The sequence below is a fragment of the Balaenoptera ricei genome, chromosome 8 (genome assembly GCF_028023285.1).
Source record: "Balaenoptera ricei isolate mBalRic1 chromosome 8, mBalRic1.hap2, whole genome shotgun sequence".
NCBI classification, from domain to species: Eukaryota; Metazoa; Chordata; class Mammalia; order Artiodactyla; family Balaenopteridae; genus Balaenoptera; species Balaenoptera ricei.
Genome location: NC_082646.1, coordinates 108,680,080 through 108,692,760, shown reverse-complemented (window position 1 = coordinate 108,692,760; position 12,681 = coordinate 108,680,080). Strand labels below are relative to the sequence as shown.

At 38.9% G+C, this 12,681-nt stretch overlaps 1 protein-coding gene across 2 annotated transcripts in view; it reads right to left on the bottom strand.

Annotated features, from left to right (window-relative positions):
- Window positions 1-12,681, bottom strand: part of KDM2A (lysine demethylase 2A) — a 105,077-nt gene that overhangs the window by 20,315 nt on the left and 72,081 nt on the right. For both annotated transcript variants that reach the window (XM_059932140.1, XM_059932139.1), the window contains exons 7-12: window positions 11,878-11,984; window positions 11,416-11,509; window positions 10,053-10,206; window positions 9,078-9,193; window positions 5,015-5,141; window positions 2,189-2,583 (exon numbers count right to left, since the gene is read on the bottom strand). In XM_059932140.1, the coding sequence (XP_059788123.1) occupies window positions 2,189-2,583; window positions 5,015-5,141; window positions 9,078-9,193; window positions 10,053-10,206; window positions 11,416-11,509; window positions 11,878-11,984 (993 nt within the window). The remainder of the gene's footprint in view (window positions 1-2,188; window positions 2,584-5,014; window positions 5,142-9,077; window positions 9,194-10,052; window positions 10,207-11,415; window positions 11,510-11,877; window positions 11,985-12,681) is intronic.

The window sequence follows — 12,681 nt, the reverse complement described above, 5'->3', positions numbered from 1 at the left end:
TTTTCCCCTACCACTCTGCCTCTGCAAATATCCTTATTCAACTACATTAGTTAAGGGAGTTTATTTCTATCATGACATTGGACCTGTACAACTGGTTAGTGAATTATAATATGACTTCCTACAACTGAATTCAATGAAATCAAATCCATCTATAGACATCCTTTAGGATTAAAAAGATATTTTTCAAAAAAAAAAAAAAGATATTTTTCTTTTTCATGAATTAAGAGATACAGATTCCCCAGGCCACAAGAACGTTAGTGAGAGATAAACTTACAAATCTTTCTTCTTAGGGTTCCTAAAGGCAATTATACAAGTTAATAAGTCGGCAAAGTCACGATTTAATGTTTCCTACATGCATCCATGATGGAATAGCTACATGAAAAAAGAAACTTCTGGGGAGTTCCCTGGTGGCCTAGTGGTTACGATTCCAGGCTTCCACTGCCGTGACCTGGGGTCAATCCCTGGTCAGGGAACTGAGATCGTGCAAGCCACGCGGCGCGGCCAAAAAAAGGAGAAACTTCTGCAGAAAAAAAGATGATGTTACACTCAAAGTCTCAGGGAAACATAATTATATACGTCCCATCACAATGGAAAAGAAAAAATGTAAGTGCCCTTTGTTCACTCAGGGGTGGGAAGTGAGTTTGGGAACTGGTTTGTGAGTCTGGAAAAGTAGGCTAAGTTTGTTTTGCTGCACATTAATCATTACAGATATAGGACCACACCCACCTGGAACTTTGTTATTTCCTCCCATAAATACAAGCCACAATGATAACTACCTGCCTTGTCTAGAACAGCTTTATAAAACCAAACTATAAAACCAACTGTCCAGCTTCTATCACTATGGAGAGGACCAACCTCACTAGGGTACCACCCCTTTTAGTCTCTTAAAGTTTTTACCATTTCACTGATGCATAAACAGTAAGATATAATTAAAATGTCAATCGAAGAAAGAAAAAATTAAAAAAATTAAAAGTCTAGGTCCTATCCCAGTCTTTGGAATTCTTTCCTGAGGTATCTGGCAGAAGGTAGGGAGCACCTCAGCTGGTTGGATAGTGGTGGCCAAGGGAAAACTTGAATCAGGAATCAGGAATGGAAAAGATGTACTATGAGATATTTCGCCCATCTTCCTTAAGGTCACTAAAATTATTCCTTATAAATTCTTCTGTGGCTTAAAACAATCTATATGACAGGTTTGAAAAACAACACTTACTACAAACGGTGAACTAGCTTTCTAATACACATACCCATGCCCTGTGTCCAAGACATAATTCCAAACAGTGATTTAAAGACTTTTTGGTGTTCATATTAAAGGTTACTTTTGTGTGTGTGTGTGTGTGTGTGTGTGTGGCCGCACCGGGTGGCATGTGGGTTCTAAGTTCTCTGACGAGGGATCGAACCCATGTCCCCCTGCAGTGGCAGCGTGGAGTCTTAACCACTAGACCACCAGGGAAGTCCCCAATGTTTATGTATAACGAAAGATTTAATAGAACTCTCTCCAGTTCAGACAGCTCAAATCTGGATTCCTTAAAAATAAGCTCATTTCTTTGAGACCAATACATGAGGGGTGGGCTGGGCTTTGAAGATTACTAATGCTTGGAGACTTATTGAGAAAGAAGAAAAATATACAACAAGAAGAAACTTGATATAGCAATAGGATGAATTATGTTTAAAATGACACTTTTCTCAAAAGTTGCCCCAATGTATTTAAGTCTTAATACTAGATAAATTTGAAGCTAAATATGTTAAACATGCTCAACATAACCCAACATTTCTATTTCTTTCCTCTAAATCTGCTTGCGGTAAGACTGCTAGAGATTGTTATTGGCCACTTTTGTTCTGCAATAGGCCTCTTTATCTTAGTGTAACTTAAGTTCAAAGTAACATTTCTTAATACAAACATTTTCTCGGGCTCTTCTTTTTTTTAGGGTCAGCCTGAAATCAGCATTTTTAGGACTAGATTTAAGTCCTAACTGAACGTACAAATGTTAGTATTTTCGTAACAGGGAACTACCTCATTCTAGGAACTGAAACACTGCACAGCCCAAACACACACACACACACACACACACAATTAACTTCTTTCTCGCTGAACCAAGACTACCCAAAACTCCCAAATTTTCTCTCAGAATCCAGAAACTGAATGCCCTAGCCAGATCAATAGCTGTCATGCAAAATAACCAACCCTTACCTTTACATCAGCAATGAGAGCATCTTCGTCTTCTATCCCTGTAGGGACACATTTCTTGTGCAGTGGCAGAGACTCCAATTTATCTACAAGGCAACGAAGGCCTTCAAGCTCAAAATGGGTCAGATGCACCTGTCGGTCCTTTCTGGGGCTACACTGGGGATCCCATACTTGGCCATTGTGGGAGCCCCGGCTAGAGTCAGAGGATGAGTCCCCAGACAAAGTTTTCTTCAGACTTGGAAGACTTCGGCAGGTTTTGCCCAGTCCATCATAATCCAGGTTAACCCCATTGGCTACAGGGCTAGTGAGGACAGAACGCCTGCTGCTCAAGCGCCGGGGTTCTCGATCTACTGCTTCCTCATCCCCATTTCCAGACTCCAACCCATTTAACTCCAAATCTGCCAGTATGAAGAGAAAATGCAGTAAGAACATGACACATGGCCATGTGATCAACAAGATAAATAGGTAGTATGGGAGGGGCCCTGAGGTTATAAATGACAAAGCTGTCACATTTTAAAAATGGTCTTCCCTATTCCAACCCATTTGTCCACTGTTGAAAACCATTTACAGGTAAAAAATAGGATCCTGAGCTAGCAGGACAACTGAGGTAACAGTCAACTAGATTTTTAAAAGATTGGGAAGGGTGCAGTCTTTAAACTGTGTGCTAGAAATAAGTTACCTATGAAAACAGCTGTAAATTAGTTTCAAGTTCAAACTTAATTTGGCTATTATGGGATTTCATTATCTTTTAAAAAAATAGTATGAAGCATATTTAAAAAGTAGTTTTGTTCAAAGTTTTCACCATAAAATTAAGCTTTGGAATTGAAATCTTAGCAACATGGCTAATAAAACAAAGTGAATATTTTTTAAAAGAAAGATTTTGATAATCAAAACAAAGTGAAAATAAAAGTTTTAATGAAAGAAGAATTTTAAAATGTTAACTGATCTTTTATTATGAAAGTAACACATGTTGACTATTAATAATTTTTTAGAAAATACAGGAAGGTGCAAAGAAGTAAATAAGTCAGCCCATATCTCTCCACCCTTGGATAACAACTCAGTGTGATGTATCTTCTTTCCATCTTTTCCTCTACATATGTGTATGACTAAGACTTGATGTATTTTTTTTTTGTAAACCTTATAATTTTATTTATTTATTTATTTATTTTTGGCTGCGTTGGGTCTTCATTGCTGCGTGCGGGTTTTTCTCTAGTTGTGGCGAGCGGGGGCTGCTCTTCGTTGCGGTGCGTGGGCGTCTCATTGCAGTGGCTTCTCTTGTTGCCGAGCACGGCTCTAGGGGCGCAGGCTTCAGTAGTTGTGGCACCTGGGCTCAGTAGTTGTGGCTCGTGGGCTCTAGAGCGCAGGCTCGGTAGTTGTGGCGCACGGGCTTAGTTGTTCCGTGGCATGTGGGATCTTCCCGGACCAGGGCTCGAACCCGTGTCCCCTGCACTGGCAGGCGGATTCTTAACCACTGTGCCACCAGGGAAGCCCGACTTGATGTATTTTTAAACAAAATTAGGATCATGCTGTATGTACAATTCTGTATCTTGCTTTCATGTATTGGTGAGCATGTTTCCGAAATGCTAAGGCAAAAAGTATCTTGCTTGGATTGAAGACTCTCCATTAAATATATGACCACAGGATACTACAGTGTGGCTCCTCTTTATTTTTAAGGCATGGAATAGCCTAAAAATGTATAACTGAAACTATCTTGACATCCAATAAAATATTTCTCTTGACAGAAGTTGGGGAAACATTAAAGCACAGATGTTAAGAAAATACATTTTAGAATCTTACCAACATGGTTTAAGCTGTAGCTTTCCCACTTATTAACTCTTAGATCATGAACAAGTTTTTTAATCTCCTTGAACCTTAATGTCCCCATTTGTAAAATATGCACAATAATACCTATACCTCACAGGTAATAATAATAACTTAATGTATATAAGCTGCTTAGTTTGGTGCCTGGAATATAGTAAGAGTAATTATGATGATACGATCCTAGTTTTTATTGTGCCAAAGACCATTCTTTATACAATAAAACATTTTAGACAACTGATTACTCTTTTTTTTTTGGCTGCGCTGTGTGGCTTGCAGGGTCTTAGTTCCCCCACCAGGGACTGAACCTGGGCCACGGCAGTGAACGTGCGGAGTCCTAATCACTGGACCACCAGGGAATTTCCAACTGATTACTTTCGTGAGGAGCTAAGTACTAACAACTCACACAAAGATGAGATCCAGAATATTTCATTTAGCCCTAGTAATTCACATCTGGGTAGGAGGATCAGCTGTAACCAGTGTTCAGCTTCAGTGAATGGATTTGGTACTTCTAAGTAGATAAGTAAAAAAGACAAACTATAAAAACAGAACTACTGGACTTCCCTGGTGGTGCAGTGGTTAAGAATCTGCCTGCCAATGCAGGGGACACGGGTTCGAGCCCTGGTCTGGGAAGATCCCACATGCTGCGGAGCAACTAAGCCTGTGTGCCACAACTACTGAGCCTGCGCTCTAGAGCCCGCAAGCCACAACTACTGAGCCCACGTGCCACAACTACTGAAGCCCGAGTGCCTAGAACCCGTGCTCCACAACAAGACAAGCCACCGCAATGAGAAGCCCGTGCACCGCAACGAAGAGTAGCCCCTGCTCGCCGCAACTAGAGAAAGCCTGCACGCAGCAGTGAAGACCCAACGCAGCCATAAATAAGTAAATTAATTAATTAATTAAAAACAAAGCAAAACAAAACTACTGAGCAACAGCCTACGGAATAGTCCCAGTCTCACCCTCAGTCCTGCAGAGTATCTTGAAAGTTCATGTAGGTGGAACACTTACCCATGCTAAGGGACTCTTTCTGAAATTCCTTAGTTAAGTGAGAACGGTTGGTTATGCAGTACACATAGCGCTCTAACACGTACCAACACATCTCATAGTAGAATGGATAGCGGAACTTATTTGGAACCTATACAGGAAAAAAATAATGAAAAAATCAAGCTGATAACAATTTTCAAGGAAAGAGAGTAACAAACAATCACTGCAATAATTAGCCCAGGAAAAACACTCTCCAGTTAACCTGTAAACCTAAGTTGTCATGTGGAGCAAGAACTTAAGTGGATCTGTCAACTTAGAAAATGTTGGTCTTGGGAAATAATCACTGAAGATAAAAGGTACTTGGAAAGACCATTTAGAACTATCAAGAAGCTGTCTTGTTGAGTGGGAAAGCATCAAAAACAAGTTTCGAGACAGAGAGTAAAATGTTAGTAAGACACAATATACTTAATTGAGAAAATTGTTTTAGGGTTCTTAGGATACAAAGGCATACCAACCACTCTTGCCTTTACTATGGTTTTACCCTGAACCAGAAGGCCATGAAACACAGAATATAATGGAAAATCAGGACACGAGATAAAGTTATATGTTTTTATTATGTCCTTACATATATGAAAGTATGATTAGAGATGCATTCTCAAGCTATATCTAGTCTAGGACATGAGACTGAGTACTTCCCCCACTATTAACTCTCAGCTTGCCTGTCTCATACATTGTAGTCTACCAAGATGGTGTGTCCACAAATCAGGTTACTACTCCACGTGGCCTAATCAGTTGCTATCTTTAGTCTTCTTTCCAATTCTCCCCAAAAGTAGCATGAAATTATTCCAGCTGAATTATAATAAAAATAATTGCCCTTTAGATCTACCATAGTCAAGGAAATGGCAAATCAGCATGGATCAACGAGTGAGGAAGATCAACCATGGGGACTATCCTAAATACAGGCATAACTCATTTTATTGTGCTTTTGCTTTACTGAGTTTTACAAATTAGAGGTTTGTAGCAACGCTGCACTGTCAAATGACGGTTAGCATTTTTTTAGCAATAAAGTATACTTTAATTAAGGTATCTACTTTTTTTTAAGACATAATGCTACTGTACACTAACAGACTACATATAATGTAAACATAACTTTTATATGCACTGGGAAACCAAAAAAATTCATGTGACAGTTTACTGCAATATTTGCTTTATTGCAGTGGTCTGGAACCAACTCTGCCATATCTCTGAGGTATGTCTGTATATTCTGCCCGCCTTCTTTTAGAGAGGCCATCTCTCAAAAGGATAAGGCAAACAATACTCTTAGGATTGTTTTGAATATGTAACTCCTGAAAATGTTCCCACCTTCTTTCAAAGCTCCATGTCAGGCAGTCTTCCCCAGTCAAGGAGACCCAGATGGGAGTCCCTTTTCAAAACCCTTCACTAGGTCACAGGGCATCACTGTGGAATGAGGAGATCACTTTCCTCATTGCAAGGCAGGAGACACATGTACTTTTCATTAGCTTTAAAACGCAGAGGCTTCAGGCTCTGAATCTCGGTCTCTTATTGCCACTACATCTTTAACAACTATAAGAGGTTTATCCACCCTTATTTGAAAATCAAATTAATTTACTTCTGGTACAGTAGGAGGGAACACAAGAATTAATAGATACTTGATCCCCCCCAAATTAAACATAATATACTGGGCTTCTCTGCTCGCCTTTTAAGTCTTATTAACACTTTTCTGAAAGGTCTTTATTAAAAGTTCAGGACAACCCAAAATTCTAAAACCTCTGGGACTCTGTTGAGAGTGGAGTAATACTGACAGAAAATAAATAAATAAATAAAATATAAAATGGGCATTAAACTTTTGATTTTTCACTTGGAACTCAAGAGACTGTACTAATAATAGCCAAGACATCACACACCCAAACTGTGCCATTACATTTTACCTACGCTGCTAGACACCACAGGGCACAGCAACTTCTAAGACTGGGTTAGAATGTTTTTGGAAGAAAAAATTTTAATACTCATTATAAAATTACTGAGCCTTTAAGAGCTATCAATAGAATAATTACCAACAATCAAGTTCAAATAGTATATTTCTACACTGGCATGGCAAAAGTAACCAGAACATTGTCTTAAATTTACAACACTTTATATTTCTTTCCTAAAGCATTCTCTACACATTCTCTTTTAAGTTAAATTCTGTAAGTTTATAGAAGTTAGTAACATAATAAACATATGTCAAGTTGGTATTGGCAATGTAAAAGCTTGATGTAGAAAGTTAAAAAAAAAAAAAAAAAAAGCTCTGTGTGTACATATGTAGAGGACCCAATGAAATGTTATAGAAACACGGAAGGGTTCCTATTTGGAATGAAAGAATTAAGCCCTTCTTAGGAAAAATGGAATAATATAGCAGTTAGATACTGAAATTTGACATTTTCTGATAAACAAAGTCCAGGAAAATTAGACAGATAAATCAACATCAGTTATTACCAGTTTAACTGTCTGAAGGAAATTTTTCACGCAGAGATAAGGTGCTCATTTTACCTACGCCATTGAATATATATTCTCCCTTTCTTCCCTCAAACTGAGCAAACAATTAAGCTATGGGTATAATAGCTATTTTTAGCCAAAAAAGGGAATGTTTTTTAAAAACATTTTCAGATTGAATCTTACAGCAGTGTAGGTGGTATTACCTCTTAGAATGATTTTGAGTTAAATAAGAGTATTTTACTATGAAATTATGTAATTTTTCTCTTTTGAAACATTTAAACTATTTTTACTGTTACTATAACTTAAAACTTACTAAACTACTTACTGTTTTCTGTAGTTTCATTACTTTTAACAAACAAGCAGAAGTTCACTTCTATAAAATTTATTTAAAAAGCACTGCATCGGGCTTCCCTGGTGGCGCAGTGGTTGGGAGTCTGCCTGCCAATGCAGGGGACACGGGTTCGAGCCCTGGTCTGGGAAGATCCCACATGCCGCGGAGCAACTAAGCCCGTGAGCCACAATTACTGAGCCTGCGTGTCTGGAACCTGTGCCCCGCAACAAGAGAGAGGCCGCGATAGTGAGAGGCCCGCGCACCGTGATGAAGAGTGGCCCCCGCTTGCCACAACTAGAGAAAGCCCTCGCACAGAAATGAAGACCCAACACAGCCATAAGTAAATAAATAAATAAATAAAATTAAAAAAAAAAAAAAAAAAAAAAGAGATGGTTCTCTTTAAAAAAAAAAAAAAAAGCAAAAAAAAAAAGCACTGCATCCTCTCAATTCTAACAGGGCAATCCCTATAACTCCAACAATACCAATCTTATATCTAACGTATAGTATAATAGCTCCAACCAGAATAAATGTTTCAAAATAGGCACCAAAATGGTTAACTGATCATGTTCACAGTAAATTGGTCAGTGACTACTCCTTCTAAAAGTTGTGAATTCTTCATTAATTGTTATTTTCTGATTTTTGATTTTGAAAACTTTCAAATCCACCAAAAAGTTTAAAGAGCAGTACCACTAAGACTTCCACAGCGTCTCCGAGATTCATCAGTTGTTAACATATCACATTCTCAATGGCTGGGGTTGGGGTGGGAAGAAAACCTAACTAAGAGAGGGTTTTGTGACATGAGAAACTTATATGAAATCAAATTTCAGTGTCCATAAATAAAATGTTATTTTATTTGAGCCATCCTCACTTATTTAAGTATTTCATTCTACAAGGCAGAGTTAAGTGCTTGTGACAGATACTGTATGGCCCACAAAGCCTAAAATATTTACTATCTGATCCTTTACAAAAAAAGTTTGCCAACTCTTGCCTTAAGGTATCCTAAGGCATCCACTGCATGTAACTTTCCCCCTATATATCCAGAATGGTTTATCAGCTATGTAACATCCTATGGAAAACTGACAAAACAAGACACACAAATCATTTTCTATAGGGCTTAATTCTCTCACAGAACCCCAGTTGAGAAAGGCAGTATACACATTTATATATTAAAGTATAACAGTTTGAGTGTTACATAGTAAGCAGAGTAAAGAAAGATATAAGAAACCTCTTCAAATCCAATTATTACATAGAGTTACTTACCCGTGTCCGATCTTCAATGTTGTATATTTTTAACTGCATGGGGATATTGAAGCTATGCAAAAAATTGCCTCCAAACACTAATGTGTCTGTAGGAGTATACACAGCATGAATCCAGCCTAGAAGAAAGGGAATGGAGGGCAGTGGCTATAAGCACACGTTGTAACATGGCTCTCTCAGAGCATTAGTACAAGACTTCTGGATCACACTTTTTACTCTAATTCTGCCTCTTCATGGCTGGTCAAGTTACTTAATCTCTTGCAGCCCCAATATCCTCTATAAAACCAGGATAAATTATACTTTATATGTGTGGTTGGTAAGCACTGAATGAGAAAGTACATGTAAAGTGTTTATAACAAACTTTCAATAAACGGTGCTTGCATTTTTTGGAGCACCTAATATGAACCAGGCTCAGTACAAGAGAATTTACATGTATTGTCATTTACTCCTCACAACAAAATAAGATAGGGATTTAAATATTTGACCAAAGTAGTATTAGCAGGTAAATGCATAGTCAGAATTCTAATACAGGTCTGTGACTCCTAAATCTATGCTCCCTCTAAGTACTTATTTTGGAACTTAGTTACCTGATAAAAACTGTTACTGATTTAGCACTCTAGCCTTCACAGCTATCCCTTAGCAGAGTAGGTAGTTCTTAAGAGGAGGCTGTTTATCACCTGCAAAACAGGTCTTATCCCTAGGATTCTGAAGAGCTGGGGCTAATGTGGGGCTCAAACATGTAGATCTGAAAAGCCGCCACTGGCAATTCTGATACATACTCTTAGTGGAAAATCATAGACTTTAAAAAAGAAGATAAATTCTTAGCATCTACTCAGTAATGACAAGAAAGAACACGCCACTGTTTTCTGCCCATTCCAGCATCATAACCATTCTTGGTGTTGGTGGTAATCTATCAATTTATTTTTAAGAAAAGAAAGTGGCTAGAGTAGACAACCCACTTTTTTGCATCGTGCTTACCTGAGGGAATGACGAAGGTATAGCCCTGCTTGAGCTCAATGCGCTGGCAATCTGACACCCGGTCACCCAGAAAGATGTCTCCCTGTTTCCCTGACAGCAGCCAATTCTCGTACAGCTCCAGGTTGTGGGCTGTAGGGGGGATGAGCCAGAAGACCTGTGAGTTAAAAAACTTCAGTCTGTTAAAAGCCATTGACATGACCCAGTCGTCTCCCTCAACTGATAAACAGGTACAAACTTAAGACCAACAGGTAGAAGAGAAACAAGCAATCCTCCCAGCCTACAGAACTTGACCATTTGGGAAATTCTAGAGGCCTCAAGGAAGTAAACCTTTTTTGTCCTCCACTTGATCAAACAGCATTAGGGCTTCCCTGGGGTTTGATTGTAGAACCCGGAACCTATACAGGACTCAGAGAGAAGGAGGGCATTTAGCTTGTCACCTAGGCAGTCCCTTATTTGCCCCTGGCTGGCTGGCCTAAATGGTCCTAAGAAGCATAGTTAGTTAGGTACACTACCTCCAAAACACAGGCCTGAGTTGCTTTATTCCAAGGTAGTAACCAAGACTGAAAGGACAGAACTTAAGATACCACTTAAATGGATCCAAAGTAAACAAAATGACTCTGGATTTGGAGGTACAGCTGTTCTAGACTCGGCCCTCATATTTTAAAAGCATCATCTGTTTTCATTCCAGTTCTACTTTTCTCTCACAAATGCTTTCACTTCTTACGAGAAAAAGGGGTAACGATAAGAGTAATACTATAATAACAGTAATATAGTAATACTATAAACCTCTGATATTAATTCTACATTTCCATTCTTGCACAGCATTCAGAAGCATTCTGAGAAGCTGGAACAAAGGTCTCTATGAATGAGGATAATCTTTCAAAATCTATTTATATCCTCTGACAGGACTTAAAGGCTTCCTATGGCTACATTTCAGACCAATGCCTCTATATAGGGAAAAGTGGTTTGGATCCCAATTTGCTGATTTCATTGTGAATCTACCCACAATTTGTGTTCCCTTCTACTACTTTATTACACTTTCATGTAGAGAAATTATCTTGTCCTCCTAAAACCAGTTCCTTGCCTTCATTTGGAGAATTCTGTTTTGGGAATCTAGAAACAGGACCATTGAGGTTTACTAAGTAGTGGTGTCAATACTGGTAAAATAAGAATGGACTAGATGAATACTAATTCCTACTGGACTCTAGCCAAGAAGGTCAACTTAATCTACAATTCTCTCCAGATACGAGTGGGGACAATCCCCTAATAGACTCATTTCCAGGGTATATGAAGCATGCAGGAACTGAAGGAAACTCATATAACCAGCTTCAGATTCCAACCCCCATCACAACTATGACCGTACCTTTCCCCCTTGATGGATGTGATACCAAACAGAGGTACCACCAAAGTCCACATGGAAGTCAGTATAGCAGCCTCGAACACTCATCAGACAGTACCTGACCCAAAAAAAGCAGTAGCATTAGTGCACTGATGAGAAAAAGAGGACTTTTCCCACCACAATGCCACACTCTCCCCTTGTGTACTCCACTCCCTCTATTTTCCACCTAATAAACTCCAGTCGGTGAGAGGAATGCAATCTCAAGCCATCATATTATCAGAAGATACTTTTTTTTGTCTTTATGTCATCATGGGCTATGGTACTCTTACATACACTCTTCCCTTTGGAACTAAAGTCTACTCTTTAAATAATTCACCTTTTTGATCACTTGGGACCCAGAGCAAGGTTCCGAAGGGAGGAACCATTTCTTGCTATCACTTTGGTCTCCCACAGCACACTGAGGAAAATGCAGGGTAAGCCACTTACTTCTGCACTTTAGGGTACTGCATCTCCAAGATGGCATTTGTTGACTCAGTCTGACTTTCTTTCAAATGCCTTGGCCACATATTGTCTACCCAGTCAATGAAATCCACCTTTAAAAAGGAGGAGGAACATTTAGGCTTCAAAGGAAGGGTTGGGATTAAAGAGAATTCTAAAGTCAAGAAAAATAGAAATTCTCAAAACACACACTGAAAGACTACAATTTAATTTTAAGCAAACAAATAATATGTTGGTGAATCTTAGGATCAATAGGCAAACGTTCTAGAAATAATTATTAAGTGAAAATAAAGACTAATGGTTCCATCAGCATGATCATAAAAGTAGCACTAATCAAAACAAAGTCATTAAATGATGCAGTAGTATCCAACCAAGCCCTCTCTTCTGTGTCAGTACTGGTATAATCAACTGTAATGTTTTTTGTTTTTTTTTTGGTCCAATAAAAGGCACTGTCTGGAAGGTACCTATAAACTTACCAAAAGATATAAATACTGTTAGAGCAGCTAAGATATCATTTAAGAAAGAAAGAGAAGAGAAAAGAAAAAAGAAGAGGAGAGAAGTATAATCAGCTGTATTTTTTTGAATCTGCCTTACAATGCAGGGGACGCGGGTTCGATCCCTGGTCAGGAAACTAAGATCCCACATGCCGTGGGGCAACTAAGCCCGTGTGCCACAACTACTGAGCTCCTGCGCCTCAACTAGAGAGCCCGCGTGCCGCAAACAACAGAGCCCACACGCTCTGGAGGCCATGTGCCACAACTAGAAAGAGAAAACCCGCACACCACAATTAGA